The sequence below is a fragment of the Euprymna scolopes genome, chromosome 1 (genome assembly GCF_053919585.1).
Source record: "Euprymna scolopes isolate OS-2025 chromosome 1, ASM5391958v1, whole genome shotgun sequence".
Lineage (NCBI taxonomy): Eukaryota > Metazoa > Mollusca > Cephalopoda > Sepiida > Sepiolidae > Euprymna > Euprymna scolopes.
In genome coordinates, this window is record NC_136482.1 from 134,158,025 (window position 1) to 134,185,415 (window position 27,391).

Below are 27,391 nucleotides of genomic sequence, written 5' to 3' on the forward strand. Positions count from 1 at the left end.
TATGAAGCTTTCTCATGGTATACAAAATCGCCAAACCCTCTTTTTCGATATGACTGTAATTTCTTTCAGCGGGTAATAAAACCCTCGAGGTGTGGAAAATTGGTTTAGTAGATCCATCTTCCATTCTGTGTAGAAGCCCTGTTCCTAAACTGTATTCGCTCGCATCTCCCGTTACATTAAATCCTTTTTCAGATAGTAATGTGCTAATGCTAGATCCGATAACAAACAGCTTTTAATTCTTTTGTCCAGAGCCATTTTTTATTCTTCTTCAATAATTCATTTAATGGTGTTCTTAGTTCGTGCATATTTGGAATATAAGAATTATAGTAGTTTGCTAGACCCAAGAATGACTGTAACTTCACTACATTGTCTGGTCTAAGCATGTCTCTAATTGCTTCTGTCCTGTTTGGGTTAGGTCTTCTACCTTTCCAATCAATTATTTGTCCCAAATATTCAATCTTGTCCATACCAAAATTACATTTTTCGAGAGCCACTTTAAATCCGTAGTCTTCTATTTTCTCGAATACCTTACAAATATGGGTTTTATATTCTTCAACATTTTTGCTTCTTATCAAAATGTCGTCTAAATAAGCCATTGCAAAATCCAAACCTGCTAGCATGGTATCCATAATTTGTTGGAATAAATTTAGTGCTACTTTTAACCCAAACGGCAATCATTTTATGGAAAATAATCCTTTATGAGTATTCATTGCCAGGTATTTAGAACACTCTTCGTGGACTTTGACCTGCAAATATGCTTCTGACAAGTCAATTTTTGTGAAAATTTTTCCTCCATTTAACTTAGAAAATATTTCCTCAGGGGTAGGGAGTGGATAGTTATGATCCTTTAAGCAATCATTCAGTGCCGTCAAAAAATCCTCACATACACTAATTTTTAAAATTTTTCTTCTTCACATAAACTGTGGGTGATGTCCATTCAGAGTAGTCCACTTTTTTATTACTCCAATTTCTTCGAGTCTATTTAATTCTTTCTTGATTGTTTCTAATGCCCAACACGGAACTTTCCTTTTGGGTTTAAACACCGGTTTCACTTCATCTTTCAGATCAAATTTTACTTCTGTTTTAGTGCAGCAACCCAGACCTTCAGAAAATACATTTTTAAAATCCTTCTTCAAATCCCCAACAAATCTTCCTGGCAGTTTGGGACTTTCAGATCCTGTCAAATGTACTTTTATGCAAAATGAGTTTATTGGTTTTTCCCATAAATTGAAAAGTATCACCAAATAGATTAGAATTTTTTCCAGGTATCACATACATTTTAGTTTTTACAGTTTACCGTATTTTCATTCAGGGTCACATTAGTATAAAATTCACCCTTAAATTTCAATCTATTTCCACACATTCCTCTGGCAATTTTCTTTGTATTTTGCAGTTTTGGAGAACCAATTTTCTTCCATGTTGTTTCATCAATTAAGGATATGTCACTTCCGGTATCCAAAAGACAGTTTACTTTCCGGCCATTAATTCTAACTTCAATATATTTCCTTTTTTTACCATACATGGACTCTTTTTTAGAATCAATGGTCTTCATTTCAGGCTTACTTATCTTATCTCCTTTTTGCATACTGTTGACTTGTATCCTTTATGTCCGCACTTATAGCATATTTTGCTTTTGAAATAGCACTATTTTGCGAAGTGATTCTTTCTTCCACACGTCTTACAGTATTTTTTTACATAGTGGTCACCTTGCTTTATCCTTTGTATTTTGTCAACATTTTTCTCTTCGATACTAGTATTATCCTGTTTTAAATTTAACAGTTTCTGGCATTCCTCAGTAACTTTCTGTAAGGTTATTTCTATGTCTTGATTCATAATGGATAATATCCTAGAACGAATCTCTTTATCCTTCAAGGATGTTAACCCTTGCATGAATATCAAGCATTTAAACATGTCCTCTTTTAGATCTTTCAACTTAAATAATTTGCATTGGGCATTTACTCTTCCAGCATAGGCGATAAAGTCTTCATCATCTTTTTTCAAAATATTTAAACACCTATAAAATAAAATAAAGTAAAATTTCTATAGTCTCTTTAAAAGAAATATCTTCGGGTTTCCTTGGGAGTATAAAATTGGTATACTTGGTATTTTCATGGGAACCCAGTTTTTGCAACAGTAAAATCATTTTTTCTTCATCCAACCAGGCCTAACATCGTTTGGAAAAAATATTTTCGTATCTATGATAATATGCTGGAAACGTTAAGTCATTAGTTGGTTCATATAAAAATTCTGTCAGCGAATTTGTAATTCCTTTCATAGTGAACCAGCAATCCATTTTTTTCTTCTTGTTTCATTAATATTGTTTTTAATACTTCATTTTGTTTTAACTGTTCTTTTTGTAAAAATTCCATCTGGTTTTGTTGGGCCGCCAGTGCTAACTGTATAGTTTTTGTAAACTCGGCTAATTGTTCCATGTTGAAGAATTAAATAAGTAATAAAGTAATTGAGTAATAAAACAAAAAGTTAACAGTACCTGCACAAAGCATTAAATAAATTCACTGAATATTTTTTTCTTTTTAACCCACAAAAAAATATATTCTTTTGTAGACAAGTTTTTGAAGAGGGTTACACACACAAAATTGACACTGAACCAACAGCAGCAATATACATACGTGCGTTTCTTGCCATCATATTTTTTTTCCTTTTATGAAACAAAAGAAATTTGAAATAGACAACTTTCTTCCATTCCGAGAAAAATTGTCCTTTTCCTTATGCTATAAAAATAAATTTGAAATAAACAACTTTGTTTTTTCCGAGAAAATTGTTCTTTTCGATGCTTTGTGAAATGTCAATTTCTCTTTTTTTTTCAGTAGGACCGTAACAGACTGAATTAAAAAAAATAACTTACTTTTTGTGTGTTTTAGCTTTTTTTTTTCAGTAGTTGAATTTTACTGTGCAGTTTTTTTCCATTTGTTGTCCAATATCTTTTTGGCTTAAAGTTTCTTTTTTGTGAATTCAAATCCTGTTGTCCTTACTTTAAATAAAAATATAGCAAGAAACACGGGGTTATGGGTGAAAGACAAAGGGGGTTATTTACAAAGGAATACACGTGACATCAGAGTTACTCAACATCTATTCTTATTCTCTTCCTATTTTTTTCCTTCTGCCTCAGTCACGTGAGAGGGTCAATATATCCATAGTTCATTTCATCTATGAAGTGATGTTAGGTTATTCCATTACATCAGAATTGAAAATAATTGTGTCTATATTCTGATTTCAAAAACTATTCTTTTAAAAGTTTTAACTTAACTTTCCAATATTGGTACTAATGATAAATATTTATTATTTTTAAATTATGACTAAAACTAAAATGATAACATCGAAATACAATGTAAATTTATTTTACTTGCATAAAGAAAAACAACAAAAAATTTTTGCATAAATTTTCTAGGTAACCTTTAAAAGAATGCAGAAAGATTTACAATGTTTGGAAAAATGCTTAAGAATTAAATAGCACATTTTTGTCAAGAAAAATACTTTCAAGCATCATTACTAATGGTACCTAGAAATGATGCAAATAATAATTGGACACTGGAAATTTAGCAACAGAAAATTATGTAATTTTGGGATTGTAAGAATATTAAGCAACTGGAATAAATATCAATGGAAAATAGATTTAGGCTCATTTTATGTCGGAATATGATTTTAAATAGGAACTAAGTGCTTCCACACCTACAAGCAGCTGAAATAAAGAGGAAATCAAACGCTGGACTACACTGGAGTCTCTGCAGTTTATCATCACGTGGAACTATGTTGAGTCATTACCATATCTATATATTACTGACCTTAAGATTGTTTCTATGGCATCGTGTGAAAAAAGTTTCTCTAAAATAAAAGTTATAAAATGTTATCTCCGATCAACCATGAGTTAGTTAAGACTGTCGTATCTGGCTGTGCTGTCCATTGAAGATGAGCTTACAAAACAAACAGATTTTGATGATGTCATTGATTAGTTTTCCACAATGAAAACAAGAAAACATTTATTCTAAGAGCATAGTATCGTGTTTTGTATTTAATTGTTCTGAAAGTGAACAGTTGCATTTTAAAAATCTTTTGGTTTGAACTGATTATTTTGTTGTAGTGGATTTTGTATCGGATCATGCATGTAAACAATAATGCACCGATCAGTAAAGTAGATGTAGAGCATGTATGAAAGTTTAGCTACAGTTAATCATTAAGCATAGGATGGAGCAGGGTTATTGGGATAAGATTTGAGTGGATTGTCCCGGGTGATGTTTACTCACCACTTTGCTCCACCACTGATCGCCCCATCATTGATTTTGAGTTCCTGGCTTTCTCATTTTGTTAGTGGCCTCCGGATTGGGATTGTTTGTTGTCTCCTCTCTCACTGTGGTGATGGTTGTTTCCATATTTAATTGAAATAAAATAATATCAACCAGCATGGAAACAACGTCCAATGTGGGAAGCCAAGTTATTGCCAAAAAGAAGTGGTGCCAAATGGTCAGAGGGGGATATAGAAAGAGAGGAGGAAGCATTAATGGAAGAAAGACAGTGTGGCAACCCTCCCTTGTCGCTCGAGGCTTACAGGAAGGCAGAGTTGTCAGCTCAGATCAAGGGGTAGAGCAGATAAAGATAGACAGTCTAGGCTGCTGCTAGCAATACGAAAGGGTAGAGACGTTGTCAGTGCATCTTGTACACGAGAATGTTTCTAAGAAAAACAGATGAAAGCTGGTCTTTTGAAAAGGTCAAAAGTAAGATTAGATACTACACTTTGATCTCATTTTATTCATTTTTCTTTATACATTTTTTCATTCATATTTCATTCATTTATCATTCATTTGTCTTAATTCAAGTGTTCTCATTCATTTCTCTTTCATTTCCTTCATTTGTTTTCATTCTTTCCTCATTCATTTTTTTTCATTCATTTTCTTTCAATCTTTTTCATTAAGTGTCATTTATTTGTTTTAATCATTTTTCTTTGATCAATTTTTCATTTGTTTTTGAGTAATTAATTTTTCTTTCATTGGTTTACATTAATTTTCTTTCCTTCATTTTTTCTAAATTCAATTTTTTGCATTCATTTTTATTGGTAGTAGTGCAGTGGTGTCAGCCAGGGCGGTCCTCTCAAATGTCACCCCACCGACCTCCACTTCACCCTATGCAGCTATCATTAAATTTTCATACATGCTCTACTTACTTCCTGACCGGTACATATAATCAGAGACAAAATCATATAAAAAAAAAACAATCAGTTCAAATCCAAAGGTTTTTAAAATGAAACTGTTCATAATATCACAATAATAATAAACTTATTTACTAGTATAAAAACCTTTTTAGGAAGAAAAAGATAAGTGTATACTATGACGAATCACTTAGTAAATGGCTAAATAAATAAATTAATTGTTGTTATGAAAAAGAAAAGAAGGCTTCTGATTTCTGCCCATCAACCACTACTCTTATGAGCCTATCAGAGAGAAATGATTTAATAATTGAGAAAACATTTCCAGTTATACTGTAGCTGGAAATCTTGTGAAGTAGGCTTTTATGCCATACCTTATCAAAGACCTTTGATATGTCAAGAGCAATTGCCCTAGAAAGGAAGCCTTTGTCAAGAAATTCACTAGTCCTATTAGATATAACCGTTAGTACCTATGCTGTAGATCTGGCAGAACAGAAACCATATTGCATATCACTAAGAAGGTTATTTCTGCTGAGGTGGTTGACAACTTCTTTATTTAATATGGATTCCAGCAACTTACTCATGACACACAGGAAACTTATTAGTCTGTACTGAGAGGGAGATGACCTGTCATCTGAATTCTTAAATACAGGGCATACTGATGAGGTTTTCCACGGTGTTGGGAAGCACTTCTCCTTAAGGCAACGCTTAAACAGTTTTGTAAGTATGGGGGCAAGTTCTGGTTGAAGCTTTTTCAACACTATAATTGGAATGCCGTCAGGGCTTATTGGAATCAAGGTTCTTGATTAGCTTGGCGATATCATGCACAGGTATTTGTATGTTGCATAGCGTGTTGTCTGTTATAAGAGGAAATACGGGGGTATTTCCTCTTATAACAGACAGTTGATGGCCTTGGTCGCATAGGGTAGAATTAGCTGCAAAGTTCCTGGCAAATAGTTTGGCTTTGTCTGATGCTGACGAGATGACCTCGGGTCCATTGATGATAGTTGGGATAGAACGCACGATCCTGTTTGCTATTTGGTTAAATATCTGCATGTGCACTCCAGTGAGTTGTAGACAATCTCTTCACTGTAAGCCTTGTATACTTTACTAACACATTCCAGTGATGGGTCGACAGAGTGAAAAAAGTGTACAGCACCTTAAGACTTCCAAAAAATGTTGCACAAAAGGGATTGTTAGAAAACTAATGTTTCCCAAAAAGGTTAAAAGAATTATTAGAACAAGGTACAAAAATGGCTCTTGGATTAATGTCCGTGATCTTTTTTTTTGCACACCACCCGGCCATGCTTGCAGTATTACCATACTCTTAACCATGACAGAATTTAATATCTAGTCTTTTGTTTTCTAATTTCTTGAGAATATCGTAAGTCAATGTAGTAGCTGTTTTACCTTTCAAATGTAAAAATCCCAGTAATGACTCTCACACTTCAACTGCACTATCGCTGATAGGTACGTATCTGATTACTGTTGACATTTAATGTGCATGCAAAACCTCTGGTGTTCTATCAAAAATATACCAAAGTATTTTGCATTCTTGATGTCAACAACGAGTTTTCCAATCATGTTTTTCTAAAAAATAAATAAACTTGTTCTGTGTTTCAGGCAACATTGACTGTCTGTGCTTTGCTGGAAGCTGAAAAGATATTCCTTTAACACTACATGAGATAACAATTCAACAAGCTCCAAGAAGTTACCTTTGTTTAATGAGGACGTATTCTTATGATGTCCTCTAAATGACAGGTTCTGTCATGCAAGAAGTATCACATCCAACACTGTGTGCAGAATGTGTCTGAACTTCTTTTCTCTTTCCCCATCAGGGAAATGTGCACTGCATCGATAATTTTTTGCAGCTGAAATCCTGAAGCCAGCATTTTCCACTTCTCCCAGCACGACATATGAGCCTTTGTTCATGCTCAATAATTTTGAGATTTAGCTTCTACCATGCTTCAAAACTAGTGACGAAAGTAGACGTTCCAGGAGCCTTGTTATCTTTGAAAAACAACCAATAGAAAAAGCAGTGCAACTTACCATCATGCAGCAAGTAAGCCATCCACAATCGTAGCACCTTGTTGTCATTTGACAATAAGGAATAAAACCAAACTTTAGCAAAATGAAATTAGTAAGTCAATTGTACAGCCTAGCAAGAAAAAAAAAAGAAAACAACTTGACTGCTGATAACAACAACTAATAATAAATGTGTTTTAATTTTAACTACTTTATACTTGTTATGAATATGTTAATAATGAAATAAAAGGAGTGTGAAGAAATGTTAATAATAAATTAAAACGCAAAAAACTTATCTAGTTAGGTAAAAAAAAAAGTAACTTAGCTTGCCTTTGATAACATTTGTTTTTTTTTATTGTTTCACCCATATTTTTTGCATTGTCTTTTATTCTGAAAGATTACCAAAAATAAACGTGTAATGTGTAATTATTAAATTTATATGTTACAAGTTTTCAGTAAAAATCTGCAGAAAGATTCCCCAATGACTAATTCATTTTTTCAAGAGTTTGTAATATTTTAGAAAAGACTTTTGAAAAATTAAAAACTTAAAAATTACATAATATATGATAAATAAATTATATTTCTGACTATTTTCGCACCTTAGCCTGGCTAAAAAAAAATGGGAGGGGGTGAAATTTTGTCACCCTGCTTTGGCTGTCACCTGGGGCGAACTGCCCCTCTCCCTTAGCTTGCCACTGTAGTAGTGATAATGTAGTATATGTTCTGTGATCATGAGCATTTCTCTCCAAGGGACATCTATCACCTATTTTTTGGAGGGGGTATAGTGTGGTGTCCGTTTGTATGTCATGAGACAGACTTTATCTTTTTCTTTTTTTGAAAGTAGTGATAATGTAGTAATTATGTGGACATGAAACCATGCTCCCAGGGATTATCAGCACATTGATTTTTTTGGAGAGGTGAGTTGCATAGTAATTGTCTGTATTTTTTTTTGAGATGAGGTGTTTTCATTTATTGAGATTGTCGGACTGACTACCTCATCTTGGTTGTTATAGTCACAACGTTTTGGCCGTTTTGCCCTCCGGCCTTCATCAGGTGTTTTGTATCGAACTGGGGAACCGTTTGTTCGAGACTCCTAACAAACGGTTCCCTAGTTCGATACAAAACACCTGATGAAGGCCGGAGGGCAAAACGGCCGAAACATTGTGACTATAACCACCAAGATGAGGTAGTCAGTTCGACAATCTCAATAAATAAAGTGAGTTGCGTATTGTCCATTTAATTATCATGAAACCATCCTTCCAGGCATTATTTCCTCCTTTTCTTTGATATTAGTCTATATAATGTCTATCCTCTGATTATGAGACCATTCCCATCATCAACATTTTTTCTGGCAGGAGGGTCGTGTAATATCAGATTTGTTGTCAAGAGACCATTCACCAGGCATTATCTCCTCCTTTTTTTGTTATAATTATAAAATGTAATAATTGATAATCTGTCTGTGGTCATGTTACTATCCTACTTGAGATTAATAGCATATTCATTTTCTGAGAGGCAGAAGTTGTGTAGTATCCATTTTGTTGTATGGTAACCATCCTCTCAGGCATTATCTCTTTCATTTTGGTAGTTGTTTAGTTTTCAAATGAGCTAATGTATTTTGTATTTGATTTGAAAAAACTGCTGATCTTCTGGAATTTACTTCAAATTATAGTGAGGTTGGAGAAGTCACAAGATCATTGCCATCACTTTCTTTAGGAGGGAGGGGGGTAGTGTAGTTTCTATTCTGTTGTCTTAATACATTATTTCTTCTGTGCTCAGAAGACCATCATCCTAGGAACTATCATCACCTTCAAATTTTTTGGAGGGGAGGGGAAGCATGAGTAGTATATTTCCATTTTGGTGGCATAAACCAGCTTCACACACATTATTCCTCCTCTTTTTAGTAGTAGTTATAATGTAGTATATTTTTTGTGGTCATGAGATTATCTTTCCTGGTAGCAAATAAATTGTCATTATCAATATCATTTCTCTTCATACCCTGATTAGAACCATATTTTTGGCAATGCTGTGAACCCTCCTTACTAACATTACTTAATAATATTTGATTTTATTCTACTGTGTTGTCAGGCAGCAATGAAATTGTCTTTATTAATATTACCATATTATATTTGGTAAGTGAGAAAGAGTAACATAATTTTTTGTTCAACTGAGTGTTGTATGCAATCAATGATTATGAATTATGATATAACAGGGTTCTACATTGCAAGTGAAACAGTCGCATTTGTGAATAATTTTTCAAAGTTGTGACTAGAAATAAAACGCTTATCTCTGGGGATTGCATCTCTTTCACTGACAATTTTCCAAGTCTCACTACTGAGTAAAAAATATCTTTTCAACTTTTTTTTATAATAAAATAAACAAAGTTAAATTATTTAAACAATAAAAGTTTAATAGAACAATATACTCTTTTTTTAGTGAAGGCTGTTTAAAAAAAACAATGAAGAAATCAGAATGTTTATACCTTCAAGTATCACATTTACTTAAAAATATACAGAAAAATATTCATACTCGTTACAGAACAAAGATGTCACATTCTAAAAATCATGTGGGTTTGGCTAGTAACTTTTCCATTTCGCTAGTAAATGAAAATATTTAGTTGTCAAAGGTCAACTAAATATAAATTTGTCCATAGAACCCTGTATAATGTTTTAGCTTTGAAATATTCGGCATCATCCAGGAGCAATAAATATGAGATTACAGTATTACATTGTATTACATTTAAAAGGGATAGCTCCAGTGTACTAATTATATTTTTTCAGCGCAGGAAAACAAGATAGGGGAATGAGTTGAATTAAGGAAAAAGAAAGGATCACAGGCAAGGATGGTAAAAGGAGAATAGAAAAAGAGAGAAAGATACAGAGACGGCTGAAGAGAGTGAGAGAGAAAAATTTTAATATAAAGATGTTACATATAATTTCACTTCTATTTAATTTTATATCACCCTGAGCAATGATGGGTACCCCTTCTAGTTCTAAATAAGCACCAAAATTCTATATTGAAAAATGACTTAAGCAATTATTGGAGATTTAAATGGTGAAATATTGGTCAGTGACAGTACCAATTATTTCATTACATGATTGATAGAATAAAGGGAGATAATGTTTCATTCACATTTAAATACCTGCATTTCTTTTTATTCAATGTGGCAACAAATATAACTTCCGCCTTTGATAAACAAACTTAATATTCTGTGAATAAAATAAAATATGCATCAAGTGCACTTGAAAGCCAAATCATAACATAATATTAGAAAAATAAACAAATATTTTACTTGTTTGAAAGTATGTTGTTTTTTTTTTCTTTTTTTCCTTTTCTTCTTCCTTGCCATGTTGTAAAGTTGGAGAAAGAAAAGTCTGTTTGTAAAGAGCCGATCGTTGTATCCCAGCGGTTGTATTTTGAAAAAAAAAAAAAAAAAAAAAGAAAAAAAAAACAACACACTGAGGATAGAGTATAGCTCTGAAATATATATGTTATAAATTTCAAACAAGTAAAATATTTGTTTATTTTGTTTTGTTTTGTTATTTTGTTTATTACGTTGTGATTTGGTTTCAAGTGAACTTGATGTGTATTTTATTCACAGAAACTCAAAGTTTCTATATGGAATTCTCACCCTTGATATTAATTTTCTGTGCTTTTTCTGTAGACAACAGTCTACAGAAAAAGCAAAGTAACATGACAAATGGGGCAATTTTTAAATTTTTCACCAATCACAGTCGATCATAAAGTCTTTTTTTTTTATAAAACACTGTTAAGCTTCACAAAGTTGGAGATATGAAAAGCATTTTGTCAAAGGGTCAATTTAGTAACAAAGTTTATTCTAACATTTTATCAACTTTATTTCACATATTCTGACCTGACCAACTAAAGCAGTACTCATCTTAGGTGAAGAGGAAGTTTCATGGGAATATGAAATTCACAAATGGTCCCCAGTCACATGTATATCCCTATCAGGGAAAATGATAACATTAGGAAAAAAAAAGCTCTCACAGGAATGTGTTGACATCCTCCTACATATGGCATTTGTATCCCCAAATAGTCACTCATCTGTTATTGACCAGGCTCAATGTTGCTTAACTATAATGATTTAACGAGAACTGATGTGTCAACCTGATTATGCCGTATAATAATCATGTCTTAGCTCAACTAACAATATGAAGAGAAGTTAAAAAAGATTTGATGTCAAATGTTATGAAAATGCTGATGGTGAGTTACATTGTTACTTTTGTTGACATCTATAATTCAACTGGTTTAAAAGCGTGGCAAAAAAATATGTAAGTAGTTCATCAAGTAGATCAATCACTCTACATAGAAATATTTGTTCACATCGATAGAAAATCATCTATCAAAATGTAAATGCAACCAAGTTGTTCAGTAATAACTTAATTCATAAATCAATGAAATTGTATTGTGAGTTGTGGTTTTGTGCTTGCAAATAATGTTTCCTTTTTGCTAGCTTTTGACTTTTGCACTTTATAAATATAAATTTACAATTCTGCAAAATAAAGTATTGTTACTGTTTTATCTAAAAAATCTTGATCTCTTTATTTTTGCAATAATTTTCTTTGAAAAAAAAAACTTAATATTTCTTTTTGATAATAGTAAAGATATTTATGTAATCTGTTTTGTAACATTTTAACATCAAATAATGATGTTAAAATTTTAATTGCATAAAATTGATATTTTGAAATGCCTTGTGTTAAAACTACCACAAACCAAAATCACTACCTTCCACTAGGTCTTCTCAGATGCTTTGTCATTTGTTGAAGGCGAAAAGTAATTGTTCTTTCCATTTGAAAAAGCATTCATTTGTTTTCTTGTAAAATTTTCATATTTTCATGTACATGATAAAAGTCCCTTTTTGTAAATATATCTATTTATTTGACACGTATTTTTTTTTTGTAGCTTTCTGTTCCATGAGATAAAATCTGCTTACTCTAATAATGGTAGTGAAATATTTCATCTTCAATCTCCAGAGGATGGAAATTTGTGTGTGTTGAAACCTGGAATAACATTTCATTTCTTTACTAGCCAAACCCCATGTAAGTTGAAATGGTTTCATATTTATTCTTTCTTTCTCTTAATTATATTTGTATGCTTTTTGAATATTTGAAACTTTTAAAAGATGGTGGGGTTTCTCTTCGGATATTTATTTCGCCTTCTTCTGCACCATTCTCCTTTATGGCAGCATGACTTGACCTGTGCAGGAAAGAGACCTATGCAAATTGGGGGTATTCGATCATCACTGTCTATGCCACTCCTCCATGTTCGCTAGTAACAGTTTGCTCTAGTTGCAAGGTCCACTCTCTCCAAAAATCTCTTCTTACCAAACGCCTTTGTTAACTTTTTAATGACATCCAAGTGACTTCATCTATGAAGTTATCACCACATCTCCACCACCAGGATGGAAGAAACATTGTGATAATCAACTCAAAACCTGACTCAGGACAGTAAGGCAAGATGCCGAACTGATTCTAAGCACTTACTTATATGGGGTCCATCACTGGAACTTCAAATGGCTTGCACTCATAATGGAAGCAACTTTGAATCTCCATGCCTGGTCATCAGTGTTCAGGATGTGGTAAACTTGTTGGAAAAGGCTGGTCCAACTGACCCATGGTGAATGCCACAACCATGATATTTGCTACAGATACAAAAGTCATTATTTCCTTTCTTGGACAACTTGAGTATGAATTCCAAAGGCATTTTATTATCCAGGTGGTTTTCAGTCTCAACTCAATAGGGTAAAAAAAAAAAAGATTTTTTTTTAAATAGTTAAAAATATTTAAAGGTATAAATGAAATTGCCTTTTAATCACCTTTGCAATATAAGTAAAAAAATTCATAAACTTATTTACATAAAGTTATTGAAAAGTAAACATTAGTTTATTGCCCAAACAGGGTTTATGCTAATATCTGAAAGTTTTATTTTTGTTTGAAACAAGTGTCTTATATATGCTAAAGAAAGACACAGTAACATTGTTTTAGTAAACAGGAAGAAATGAACTTGCAATTGTAAGTTCATTTCTTGACTGGTACTTGATAACAGCTACATATATCATTTCACTAAAAAGAAATTTACTTAGTGTTCATAATCAAACCATTACTAAAATACATAAGTTATATTTTTTATTAATTTTTTAAGCTACTGGTCCTGATTACACCAATAAAAATGCTTCCATTCTAAAATCTTTTTAGATAGAATAAGTATTTTTTGAAAGAAACTAAAGCAAAGTACATTATTTTGTTGTAAAGAAGGAATGAAAAGACAAAAACTAGTGAGAACAAGTATCAATTTATCAGATTTCTTCACTATATATATATATATATATATATATATATATATATATATATATATATATTTTTTTTTTTTTTAATAATTATTATTTTTTCTACAGAAAGACACTAGTGTTTCATGCTTACAGTGAAAGTGAAAATTACTGCTGGTCAGAAAATTTGAACCCAGTCAACCTTGGCTTTGTGGGCTTCATGAGAATATTTTACAAACAGGAAGTTTGGAATAATGCATGTATGCTAAATGACCACTTTATATATATATATATATATATATATATATATATATACACACACACTTTATGAAGGTAAAATACTATTTTAAACAGTATGTTATGCAATGTTTTTCCTCAGGTGGTGATGCATCCATTTTTCCTAAAATGACAACGACAATTTCTGATTGCATCGGTGAAGAATGTAAGAGAGTTAAGCCAAATGGAACTGACTATCCACTATTGTTAAATGATGAACCAGTGCTGAAGAAAAGAAAAATTGACATCCTGAAATACACTGACCATCTCCAAACATCTTTCAGTAATCTTGAACAGAAAAATATTGTGAGTTTACGAAGGAATTTTGCATATGTTTTATGTCTAGATGTATAAATGTGTCAAATTTATTTACAAATGTCATTCAAAGCACATGTACAGTATATTTAAGTTTAAAATGTATTATTAAAAATGTATTTCCAAATTTACATTTTAATGGGTTGATTACAATGTGAGACCCTTGCTCAACAACATCGTTGAGGAGGTGACAGTGGTCTAGTGGTTATCGACACGGGCTGATTACTTGAGTGTGTCAGGTTTGAGCCAAATTGATTCCACAGAACCAACTGCACATTGACAACGTTCACGTGGTCTCTCCTGTAAGTACCCGGTGCCCTCTTAGAAAGAATTCTTAAGAGAAAGATATTGGGAAAACAAATGCTAACAAAAGCATCATCCTGAATGATGCTCAACAACATCGACCCAATGTTGTGTCGATTTTTCTTTCATCTTCTCTCATTCTAGTTTTGGTTGTGTCATCATCTTTGACGCATGAGCAACTATTTGTAGAGTGTGCATGGGTTAACAAGTATAAAAATAAAATCAAACAATAGTAACAAGAAAACACAAATTCCAACATTATATGTAATTTGTTGGACTGTATGTGTATGTCTGTGATATCACCATGGGAAACTACCCTATTATCTCCAATTTTGTTTTACCTTGAATCAAGACTAAACAACTATTTATCCATTTATTCATTGCGGACTATCATCCTCATCTTGTTGTTGTTTCATGACATTTCAGCCAACTATTCCTCTGGCCTTCCTCAGGTGGTTAAATAATGCAAATCATCTCAATAAGAATTCCAATAAATTAACTAAGTGTGAAATTGCTTTTAATATATTTTGTTTGTCCGATACAGTTTTTTGGCATCTGTTGAACTTGTCTGGTCTTTCTAACCGTTAAATCTTAAATTATTATTGAGTGTTTCAAATAGTGAATTACTTTTTATTACATACGTGTTCGACAAGACACCAAAAAGCTGTAATCAGACAAACAAACATCATTTTGACTTAACTCCAAACATTTCAAGTCATACCAAGGATTTTGGGGTTTAAAGATTAAAAAAAGATTTTATTTGGTAAGCATTTGATGTGAAAAAAATTATGGGCTTTGAGGTGTACAGACAAAGACTAAAAAAAATGGGGATATTTATAAAAACTAACTAAACTAAAAAGTTTAAAATGACACTATAAAATGATGTGGGAATTACATAGCTATACAAATGATTTGAAATAGAGGTGTTTGGTTATAATACAGTCCCTGGCATTCGTGCGTGCTTGACCTTCGAGCCGATATCAAAGCGTAGTATCTATATATTACGCGAGGCAGTGCTGTTCTGGCAACACATTCTCGTGCCCGGAACACTCTAACAAGCCTTTTATTTGGGTAGTGTTTGTTTTTCTCTGCTCTCCCCCCTCGTGGGAGGATCCGAGCTGATAATTTACGACCTTCCCGCGAGAGAGGGTCGGAAACACTTTCTTCCCTTCACTAACTTCCCACTTCCTCTCTCAGTTCTATCTCCCCTCTTGCTGCCTTTAGCGCCACTTCTTTTTAGCGCCAAAGTCGGCTTCCCACTTTGGATGCCATCTCCACGTCAAAACCGTGATTTTCGGATTTTACCATACTCCTTGACTGACCATGGAGACCACAGATATGAGAAGAGTGAAAAAGGAGACAACCCCCAGCAGTGACGTAATAACTCCCCCAAAGGACGACTCCCCAAATTGGGGAGCAGCATTTGAAAACAAAGGGGCGTACCGCCTGGACAACATGGAAGCAGCGCAGCAGTCCCAAAAGACTGTGCCTCAGGATGTTCCATGATAAGGGCTGCCCCCTTTTCATGTAAGTATAAAAATAGAGAGATTTAGTTAAAATGAAAATGAAATAGAATAGACGAAATTCGAACCTCGTAAATTAGGTTTAGAAATAGATTACGAGAGAGAATTAGAAAATGGAATGTAAAACAAACCATTGTTTAGCTTAGAGATAAAATAGTTTCAAGAAAAGAATGTGCGTTGACAAGTCTGTTATGAAAAATTCAATTGAGGAATGCAACTATACAAGATAATTTAATAAACATGTTTTTAACATATTGGAAAAATAGGTTATTGGGAATATAGGTTAAAATTCCTTTTGTAAACAAAGGAAAAAGTTTTGGACGCGCATGCCCAGAACACGTGAAAGAAGACACATGTGTTAACATGTGTATGACGTCATGGAAAATGGGAAGTTCTAGATATAGTTAGAAAACTTTAGAGTTAAGCAAGGAGAACTGGGAGAGTCAGAGGGAGTCTGAGGACGACAGACGGCAGTCCAGTTGGGATTCGAACATCTAGAAGCGAGACGGTCACTTTTGAAATTAGAATGTGAAGCTTTGAATTCTTGACTCAGAAAACCACGACCGGTCTGGAGAAGAAATAAACCTATCATGTGTTTTTATAAACGTTGTCTTTGTGTTGTGATTCTACCAAAAGGTAAAGTGAAAATTGTTATTATATGTCTATATATCTGTGTTATAAAATGTCTTGACATACACATCTCATATCTACACTAAGACTGTCTGAACACTATCTCCTCACTTAAAGAGCTTCTCTACACATCTAAGTATGAACATTTTTAATATATATGAATATCTTTATAACATGAACAATCTCTTTTACAACACATCTCTCTCTAAGACTCTAAGACTCTCTAAGCATCACTTTTAATAAGACTTCCCTTTATAACAACAAAAAGAAACAAAAGAATAATCATAATAATAATAATGAAACCCCTATGTAACAAGGAGACACTTCCTATGAGGGCAGCTCTCCCAAAGAGGGAGCAAATTGCAAACCCAAGGAGGCACACCCATGATATCCTCCAAACCTAGAGGTAATAGCCTCGATAAAGGAGACACTGCTCCTGAGGAGGGCTACTTCCCCAAAAGGGGAGAAAATCAGGAGAACAAGAGGGCATACCACCTGAACCTCACCAACACAAAAGGGACAGAGGCCCCCAAAGACAATAAAGGGGACAATGCTCCCCAAGAGGCCAACTCCCAAAGGGAGACTGTTCCGAGAAGAAGCATCAAGCAAGGAGAATCAGTCCCAAAGGAAAGCGGAATGGAAAATGCCCCCCAAATAGCAACACTTTCGCAAAAGAACAGCAAAAATGGTCTAACCCCACCAACACCAACAAGAGGATCTGCATGGGGAAAGACCATAGATATGACGAGATCCCTGGCAACACCAGATGATCTTGCTTTTCAAATAGAGGAAGAGAAGATAGGAGAGGATGAAGTATGGTTAGGGGGGCAATGCTGACACTTGGTCAAGGAAAAACAGATGTTTATGAGATTCCTGTCCACCAGAGAAGAAATAGTAAATATTTCGATGAGATTTTTTTTTTTTAGGTGCGGTTGTCAGTGTGGTTTTTCTTGATTAAGTCTCTGTAGCGAAAGTTTTGTCTTAATATGCAAAGTATTGTTGATTTTTCTCCCACCCCAAAAAGAAAAAGTGAAAATGAAATATGTATTTGTTAGACTGGTTGATACGTCATCGTTGTATAAGAACGGACGCGCATATGTTGCCACTGATATGAGAGAGAGAGAGAGCGGCAGGTCCCCTTAAAAGGTATAGACGTAAACATATTTAGTAAACATGGAGGGGAGGAATGTGTTGAGGGGAGAAATGGTTAGAAAAGTCAACCCTTGAATCAGGCTTAACATGAAGGGGAATTTAGAGTGGCTGTGTGATTGAAAAAAAAAAAAGAGAGAAACAGAGACTAGAAATGAATAAAGAAAAGAAATAAGCAGAATGGAGAGAGCGGTAGATAGATATGGCGAACGGGTTTAGAAACGAACGGGGTTGGAAAAAGAAAAAAGAAAATAGAGAAAGAAAAGAAAACATACAGAGAAAGAGAGCGACAGTTGACAGTTTTGGAAGAAAAAATATGCGATCGTTTCGTGGTTTCTGAATTGAATTGAGTTAGGGTAGAAAAACGAAATGTGTTATTTTGTTTGTATATCTTAAATCATAGTTTATCGGCATGGACTGTAAGGAAATAGTGAGAAATAAGGAATTTCACAAAGTTACCGGTTGATTGGGAAAATGCATAGTCAGTGGTGTTATGTGGGTGGCGGATTGAGATGCAAGGGAAAAATGCGTCGAGGAAGCCAGAAAGAATTGGCTAAATATGATGCGATTCCTGCAGGAGGAGTGTGAAAAAGTGCAGAGTGCAGAAGCTATAAAGGTAGAGACGGAGAAATGTACAAGGTGTACTGGTCATAAAGGCATGAAGAATTAAGTGGTCAAAGGTTTAACGAGACACAGGGTATGTCTGCGTGAGATGCCATGGAAAAAGCATGTGAGAAAACGAATATCATAGATATGTGATCTCTCCGCCCCGGTCTGCAGTGACAGACACTGTGTACCACTGATGAACGGGAAAACTCTTGAGAATAATGCACGATGAGATAGAAAGGTAAAATAAGTGAGAGAGAGAAAAAGACACTCATGCCGAGATAATCTGAAGAATGTTTGTGAAAAGGGAAACCAAAGAGGGATTAAGAGAAGTATACCGATCATTAGAGAAATAGAAACCGGCGGTATCGATGCCGTTCTGATTTTGTAACACAAATAGAAGCTCTCATAAGAATAAATTAAAGATGAAGTAATGATTTGCCTGAGATTAGTGGTGAGACATTTAGACTGTCAAATAAAAGGGACGTTTGGTTGGAGAATTTTATTAAAGGAAAAATAAAACTGAGATTGGGGGAAGCAAGGTTCCTGTCAGCCTAAGAGCAATGAACCAGGTAGACCAGAAGTAGTTAACCGGTTAGCAATCTGATAGTGGACGGGGTTGCAACTGTTGGTGCTGTTGTGTGCATGTCGGGCTCTTGTGCGCACGTAGTATTGACAGGCTGTGCCACGGACCACTCTCTCAGATGTGCTAGGAAATAGAAACCAATGGGGATAGACAGGAGAGAAACTAAAGCATGTGTACCATGGAATTTGAACCTTAAATCTTTTTAGGATAAAATAAATGGAATTTGATAGAACCGTGATTTGATTGAAGAAAAAGAAAATGAAGGGAACTGTTTCGTTATTTTAATAATTGTATTGAAATGTACTATTTTTTTTTTTTTTGAAAAGAAAAAAAATTTTAGATGAGGGCTGATAACGTGTGTAATTGTTTTGTAGCATTCTCACCTGCTTTGAATAAAAAATCATTTAGTGTGAAAACTTTCATGAAAGGTGAATAATAGATTGTTGGAAGTGATGTTAAGGCATTTAAACTGCCGAATAGTAAGTCATTTGGCCTGAGAGTTTTTACAGGGTGGTAAACAGGTGGTAAATTGGTTAGAAGTGGCATTAAAACATTTAAGCTGTCAAAGAAAAAAAAGAAAGAATTAATTAGCCTGGGAGAATTCATAGAAGATGAAATAGTAAAATGCTTCTCAACTATTCCATAGAAAATCGTTGGGTTGGAGAACTTTATGAGGGAAAACAAAAACGAAATAATAATCTAATTGAGAGTAGTGTTAAATCACTTAAACTGTCGAGTAGAATGTCTTAAAGAAACTAACGGTGCTGATAGTATTCTCTTTTGAAAAAAATTAAATATGCAGTCGTTGAGAAGGCTTTGAAATTGTGAAAGTATGAAATATCATTGGGAAATGTGCCTTTATGCCAAGAGGTATGCATGAGCTGAGGACGTCAGTTCTTTCTCTTCGTGTAAAGGATTGAGAGAGATGCATCTGAAGAAAAGAAAAAAACTCCAAGGTTTATGATGTTATGAGTAAAGATATTGCATTCTTGGTTTTTAGATATTTTTGTAATCAAGCACTCTACTGGAGTATGGCTAATAATTTTTATGTGCCCAACATGTCGCTCGGATTTAAAACCGACAGTATTTATGATAAATTTCAATTTTTGTATAGCAGATGAGTGGATTGCTATTGAGCAAGTAGAGATAAACAAATAGAGGCGTAAATGTGGCTTGACTGTGCCACGTTTGGTTGGAGTTATTTCAGTCACCAGAATACCACATTTACCTCATTTTCATTTTGTTGGCTTCGGATAATCACGTGAGAATTAAGTGAGATTGTTTTTGAAGATAGTGATTTGAAGGGGAGCAATTAGACCCATGAATGAACAATAAATTAGTCATGCAGAGATACAGTGTTTGAAAGAAGACAAAGTTAAAGAGGGTTAATCACACCAGAAATGAATAGAGATCTCTGTTTGAGTCCATGTGAATTATGAGATGAAAGATCTTATTACCATCAGTTGGCTCAATGCACTGGAAAATGTGCATGTAGGTAGGGGCATGGAAACTTCTGTCAATCTTGTAGGATAGAGAATTAATTGTATTGGGAATTCTGTATTGTATTTGGGAATTCTGACTGAAAAGAAATAGTTTAGTTGAGGACCAACTAAATTTGGAAAAGAAGAGAAATATCAGAAAAATGGATGTGTGGAAAGGATCTGACCTTTCTTTTACTCAATGAAGTGTGAGAGAAATCTGGAGATTGTTTTTTTTTTTAATTAGCAGATAGCTGGATAAAAATGTGGGAGTCAATACTGAAAAAATTCCCCAGTGTTAAATGTAAGAAGAAATCAGGTAACCACAAACCACTGACAGTAGCACACCTGAGCGAGGCGGGGATACCAATGAGTGCCCTCTACCAAAACTTGGATAGCATGCATGAGCTGCAACCATCGACAAAACCCAAGGTTACAAGCAGGGACCCCAAAGTCAGTTCCTAAGCCATTATTAAAAAAGAAAAAGAATGAAAAAAAAACAAATATCAAAAGCGCAAATATTTTTCTGATTGTTTTATGATTTGTGAGAAAGAGAAAATGAGCAAGTAGTTTAAAGGGTGTATGAGCCCTCCTTTGATAGTGAACTGAACATGGTTATCTTTTCTCAGTTGCATGCACATAGATTAAGTCATAGAGAAGTACTGAAAATGAAAAAAAATGAAAAAGGGAACACATATTTTGTATGCACATTGCCAGTTGTAGAGAAAAACTGAAAATAAAGGGTAACAAGAAACTGTTTTGCATGTGCGTGATTTAGTCACCTCAATAGGACTAGTAAAGTGAAAAAAAAAAAGGGAGTTTATCAATTGAAAAAAATGCATGTGTAGGCGAATATAAAAATCCAGGACTCATGAGCTGTGGAAGCTTATAATTGCTTGGATGCATGTTTAGTTATTGAATGAGTGCCATTTTCTCTGATGATAAGAACTATGAACTATGTACAAGTATTTACGCATGCATACATACTACATTATGATATATACAGCAGTACAACCAGAACCATTGGACCAGAACATTTTTGCATGCTAAATGGACAATTTTTGTCAGTTGCTTTATATTGACTGATTGTAGAATTACTAGTTTCGGGCCAGGCTTCTGGTGCAGGTCGCATATATGCCAATTATGACTAATTGACAAGTGAAAGGAAAGGGCAGATATGACGAGATCCCTGGCGACACCAGATGATCTTGCTTTTCAAATAGAGGAAGAGAAGATGGGAGACGATGAGGTATGGTTAGGGGGGGGGGCCATGCTGACACTTGGTCAAGGAAAAACAGATGTTTTTTTTTTTTTTTATTACATTTTCACCCCAAACAAGGCAAATTGCCACTTTGGTGTAGGGGGCTACTATCAGGGGCAACAACTACTGGGGTACTATGTAGGGATTTTGGCAGCAAGGTGTCGGTTCACGTTACACTTGAACTTCTGCACGTCAGTACTGTTGGGGAAGCAGGGACCTGGAATGGAATTTCAGAGTCTAGCGGTTCTGGGGAAGAAACTATTGGAGTAAAAAGATCTTTTACATCTAGGGATCTCTACAGTGTGGGGGTGGGATTTAGCAGCCTGTCGGGTTTGTCGAGGGTGCTCACGTCGTGGGGGCACAAGTGATTGCAGTTCGTCAGAGCATTCACCACTAAAATACTTGTAGAAAAGGCAGAGGGATGCAACATTTCATCGATGGGACAGAGGCTGAAGCTTAGATGCCAGTTCAGGGCCTATCAGGTTTGCGACTCTCTTTTGAACCTTGTCAAGGAGCGAGAGACTAGTAGCAGATGCACCAGCCCAGATGTGGCAGCAATACTCCATACATGGGCGAATGGTGGCCTTATAGAGGTACAGGATACTTTCGGGTGTTAGTAGTTTTCTAGCACGGTAGAGAGAGCCCACCTTTCTTGCAGCGGCCCTGGCAATGCCTTCCATGTAATTGTTCCAACTCATGTTTCCTGTGAACGTTAGGCCAAGGAGTTTGAAAGATGGACTCTCAGATAAAGAGTCGTTGTCCATTGCTATGGGTGGTAGAGAGGGTTTCTTGTAATTATTGAATGAAACTAGTTTAGTCTTGGCAGCATTGAACGCGACCAACCACTTTTGTCCCCATTCCACTACAGATTGGAGGTCTTCCTCTAGTGTTTCTGCCATTTCTTTAGAAATGTGTTCATTCGTCTTCCTGTCGTGCCTGCCATAGAGTGTAGTGTCATCAACATATATACCCATCTCAGAGGCAATGTTGTCGGGGAGGTCATTTATGAATATCAGGAACAATAGAGGTCCAAGGATAGAACCCTGGGGCACCCCCGTATTTATATCATATTGTTTAGATGTACGACCGTCGAGGACAACCTGGATTTTTCTCTTATCTAAGAAGGATTTAATTATGTTAAGTATTCTACCAGTGATACCGTATGATCTGATTTTACTGAGGAGACCCTCATGCCATACCCTGTCAAAAGCCTTAGATATATCTAGAGCTACCGCTCTGCTCTCCCCCGCTTTGTCCAGTGAATGGTATATACGTTCAGAGATCTCAGTTAGGATGTCTGCTGTGGAACGGGCTTGTCTAAATCCATATTGTTTGTCAGTCAGTAGTTTAGCATCTGTAAGATGATGGACTAGAGCATGGTTAATTATGGTCTCAAATATTTTGGCAAAAAGTGGGAGGAGGCTAATGGGGCGATAATTTGATGGGTCTGTCCTTTCGCCAGAATTCTTGAATACTGGTACAACAGAAGCAGTTTTCCAACAGCCCGGAAAGCAAGCTTCATTAAGGCATTTGTTGTAGAGTTTGGAGAGAACTGGAGCTACTTCGGCTGAGCACTGTTTTAATAGCACAGCTGGGATAAGATCGGGTCCACATGCTTTTGAGGTGTCAAGGTTTTTTATGATAGCATGCACCTGAGCAGGGGTGGTTTTCAGATCGTCTAGTGTGGCTGTCCGCATAGGAAAGTCAGATAGGGGGTGGTTGGAAGGGTCCAGTGTGGAGTTTGAGGCAAACCGACTGGCAAGCATGTTAGCCTTGGCGGTTGCTGAGGAGACAACCTCGTGATTGTTGGTTAGTGGGGGAATTGTTGATTGCCCATTATTTACTACACTGTTGTAGATTTTCCAGAAGTCTCGAGTTCCTAGTTTTTGTGCTTCGATGCGCTTTTTAGTGGTTTCCGTAAATTCTCTCTTAGCTGTCGCTATTTCTTTCTTAACGTTATTTCTAGCTTCTATATACTTCAGTCTGTTTGAACTGGACTGATGTCGGTTAAACCTACGGTATGCATGCTGCTTTTGAGCAATGGCAGTTGCACAAGTCGACGTAAACCATTGGGGAGAGTGGGGCTTACTATAAAATTTCCGCATGGGAACATGCGCTTCGATTGCAGTTTTGAACCAGTCAGTGGTCTCGTTTGCACATTGTTCAGCAGGGAGAGAGAAAATATTTTTCCATGGAGCATCTCTAATTAGTTCCCTGATGGCTTCCCAGTCAGCCTTATTAGAATATCTCGTTGTTTTGAGCACTGGCTCTTCAGTTTTGGGTCTAGAGTTTAGGGCGATTTCAACCATTATCACTGCATGATCAGCGTTCCCGAGTGGGCTGTGGGCCTTCGTTATGCAGTCATTGGGAACTGTGGTCAAAAGCAGATCTAGAAGTGATGCGTGTTGTTCTTCCTGGTCAGGGAAACGGGTTGGAAACGTAACAATTTGTGATAGGGAGTGAGATATAGCGAAGCTATGGGTTGTGCTGCCCGCTGCATCTGTGTGAGAAGAGAATCCAAGCCAGTTTTTGTGGTGGACATTAAAGTCACCAAATACATGTATTTGTGCGCTAGTGTCGAGGGAGAGTGCTGTGTCTATGCTGTCAGAGACTTTGTTTATTATGGTGCAGTCCTGGGTCGAGGGAGAGCAGTAGAGAAAATAAAAGTAGCTAATATTGTGTTGTATGTTTAGTCTAAAGCACATAAAGGCTTGATCATCTGTTTCTAGGTTTGTTTCTCTAGTCAAGGGAAGGGTATTACGAATGTAAACTCCAAGTCCGTGCATATGTCTGTCAGAGTCCTTACGGCAGAGTGGGAGATATCCAGGCATGTTAAAGTGGTTAGAGGGAATGGAGGAGTGTAGGTTAGTCTCACTTAGTGCTAAGATATCCGGGGTATTTGTTAAGAGAAATGCTTCAACATCAGCTAAGTTAGTTCTAAGCCCACGGATATTTGTGAATGAGAGCCTCAAGGGAGGAGGCAAGTTGAATTTGTTTGTCCCTAATCCGGTTTATGAGATTCCTGTCCACTAGAGAAGAAACAGTAAATATTTCAATGAGAAAAAAATATAAATAAATATGATAATAAATAATAGTTGTTCTTAAGTGGTTTTAATTTCCATTTTGTACTTATGTAGCGATAGGAAGAGGCAAAAATATGCAGAAGAAATAAAATATTTCAATTGGAAATAAAGTTATCGCTTATCACATCAGTGCCGGGGTGGGGTTTTTAAGAGAAAGACAAATGAGAATTGTTCCTATATCACAGCTGTTATACATCTATCAACAATGAAAAGGTTGTTTTTAAAATCTCTGTTAAGCGAGATGAAGAATGGGGGTTAAGAGTAGGGGTCACCGCCAGGCATTGTTCGACCTGGGGTGACTAATCATGCCTAATTGGTAATAAGTAAAAACCTTAGTGCAGGTGGGGGTTGAGGTGTGGTAGAGATAAGTTCTAAGAAAAAAGAAAGAATAACCCCAGAAAGGTGGAAGGGGAATTTCTGATTTGATAAAAACGATTGGCTTTTTAGAGTTAGGGTCCTTTTACTGGCTGGCATCGAGGCGTCCACATCGCTCTCACCCCGCCTGGGGTGGGGGAACATCCATAATTCAATACAAGCTTCTGAAATGACGAACACAACAATTTCATAAAATGTAACACAGAAAAGGTTTATTAAGGAAAATGTGATATGTTCCTTGTCAAAAGCTGGACTCCGGCTACCTGGTGCTATTGCGGTAGTTATTTCCAGTGGAATCGTCGATACCATTAGAAATCACCAAGGTGGAGAGAGAGAAGAAAAGGGAGGTCCATTCTGTTTGGTGGCTCTCTCAGTAAGGACAAGTTCTTATTCCTCAAACCAGATGCTGGCCGATTTCCTTAGGGGATAGGAAGGATCAATGCGCTGTACACCTGATTGGTCAAGATGTGGTCAAATAGCACAGGGGAGAGGCATTGATTCGTGGAAGAAAAAAGTTCCATTTGTTTCTGCTACAAATATAATTACACATAATGGTTAACTAAAGATGATTATCCTATAAGAACACTGAAAAACCTATTAGGGAATTAATTAAAATGAATGTTTAAAAGAATATGCAAATTAGCTAGATCTTTTCCAGATGAATGCAATTTCACAATCTATATATAAGAAAGTTGTATTTTCTTTTTAAACAAAATAAAAAAAGGGTTTTTAATATGAATATTAATACCAAAAAAAACAAATTTGCAGGAGTATAGATAGATATATATATATAATAAATTTAAGGCAAAATAAAATAAATCTATATATATAAAAGCGAAAATGTGTGCATGTATGTATGTGTGTTCGCTTTTTGTGTATGTCTACAAAAGGCTTTTTAGCCGTGATTCTCGGTTGGCTCACTCTTTCTTCAAACTTTTTATATGCTGTCTAAATAATAATATCTACGACTAAGGAACGTAGGTCGCAGCTATCTTTAATTTACCCAACTTTTACAAGCTATTTTCGAGATATTTTTTGATCACCGCGTAGCAGGAAAAACAGAAACTGGCTTCCAGCTTAAAACTAGGTCAAACATCACGCGACTTAACATTCTCGCACCTGTTAATTTCATTTAATGTTTATAAAAACCAACTTAACACACTTATCAATTCATCTATTCCTTTCTACTAAAACTTTTTTTTTTCTTTTACACCTCCAAACACCCGGTCAACGTTTTTTTTTTTTTAAAACAGGGTTGTTTTGATCTGCCCCCCCCCAACACACACACACACACACACACTTCCCAACACCCGGGCAACGCCGGGTAATCCCCCCCCCACTAGTATAGATATATATGAGTTTATTAATGAACAAACATCAGCTTTATAAAAGCTTCGGCTTTATATTACTATACACATAGATTCAAAAAAGTTGTCAAAAAACAAATATATAACAAATAAATGTTATCAAAGGCAAGATAATTTTTCTACTGGATAATTTTTTATTGTTTTTATTTAATGTAACATGTTTATTCAGCTCGAAAAACATACACTGTTTACTGATGTATTTGAAAATTGCAAATATCAGGACACTCTCTGGTGAACATGCTAAGTTTTGGAAAATGAGTTAAAACTAAAAAAATACACAAAATACTATTAAAAACCCACCGAATATATATCCACCTTTGTTACGGTAACATATATTGAACGCGTTCCTAACAGTATTTTTTTTAGTCTTTTAGTTTTAACTCATTTTCCCAAACTTGCCGTGTTCACCAGAGAGTGCCCCGCCATTTGCAATTTTCAAATACATTGGTAAACACTGCATGTTTTTCGAGCTGAATAAACATGTTACATTAAATAAAAACAATAAAAAATTATCTAGTTAGGTAGAAAAGTAACTGATCTTACCTTTGATAACATTTATTTGTTATATATTTGTTTTTTGACAACTTTTTCAAATCTATGTGTACGGTAATACAAACCCGAAGCTTTTTATGCCATGACATTTCAAAGTCTAATGCTTCTCATCAGAAGAAAAGGAAGCTAGGTTACAGATATAGGGAAATGTGATATCTAGCGTAGGTTGCTATGGCAATGTCAAATGGCCACCATGTTCCCCAGACTTGACTGGCTCTGACTTTTTCCTATGGGGATATTTTAAAGAAAAAGTCTATGTTAACAAACCGAAAACCCTGCAAGAATTAAAGGAAAATATCAGGAATGAAATAGGGGAGTAAAATCGCAATCCAGAGATTCTGCAATCTGTCATGAATAATTTTTTAGAAAGACCACAAATATGCAAAACTGAAAATGGGCAACATTTAAGACATTATTTTCA

General features: G+C 35.2%; 1 protein-coding gene across 4 annotated transcripts in view; it reads left to right on the top strand.

Moving 5' to 3' along the window:
• LOC145270916 (tRNA-specific adenosine deaminase 1-like) overlaps nucleotides 1–27,391 on the top strand; it is a 235,289-nt gene that overhangs the window by 85,322 nt on the left and 122,576 nt on the right. For all 4 annotated transcript variants that reach the window (XM_080126565.1, XM_080126618.1, XM_080126497.1 and 1 more), the window contains 2 exons: nucleotides 12,104–12,240; nucleotides 13,846–14,048. In XM_080126565.1, coding sequence (XP_079982691.1) covers nucleotides 12,104–12,240; nucleotides 13,846–14,048 — 340 coding nt within the window. The remainder of the gene's footprint in view (nucleotides 1–12,103; nucleotides 12,241–13,845; nucleotides 14,049–27,391) is intronic.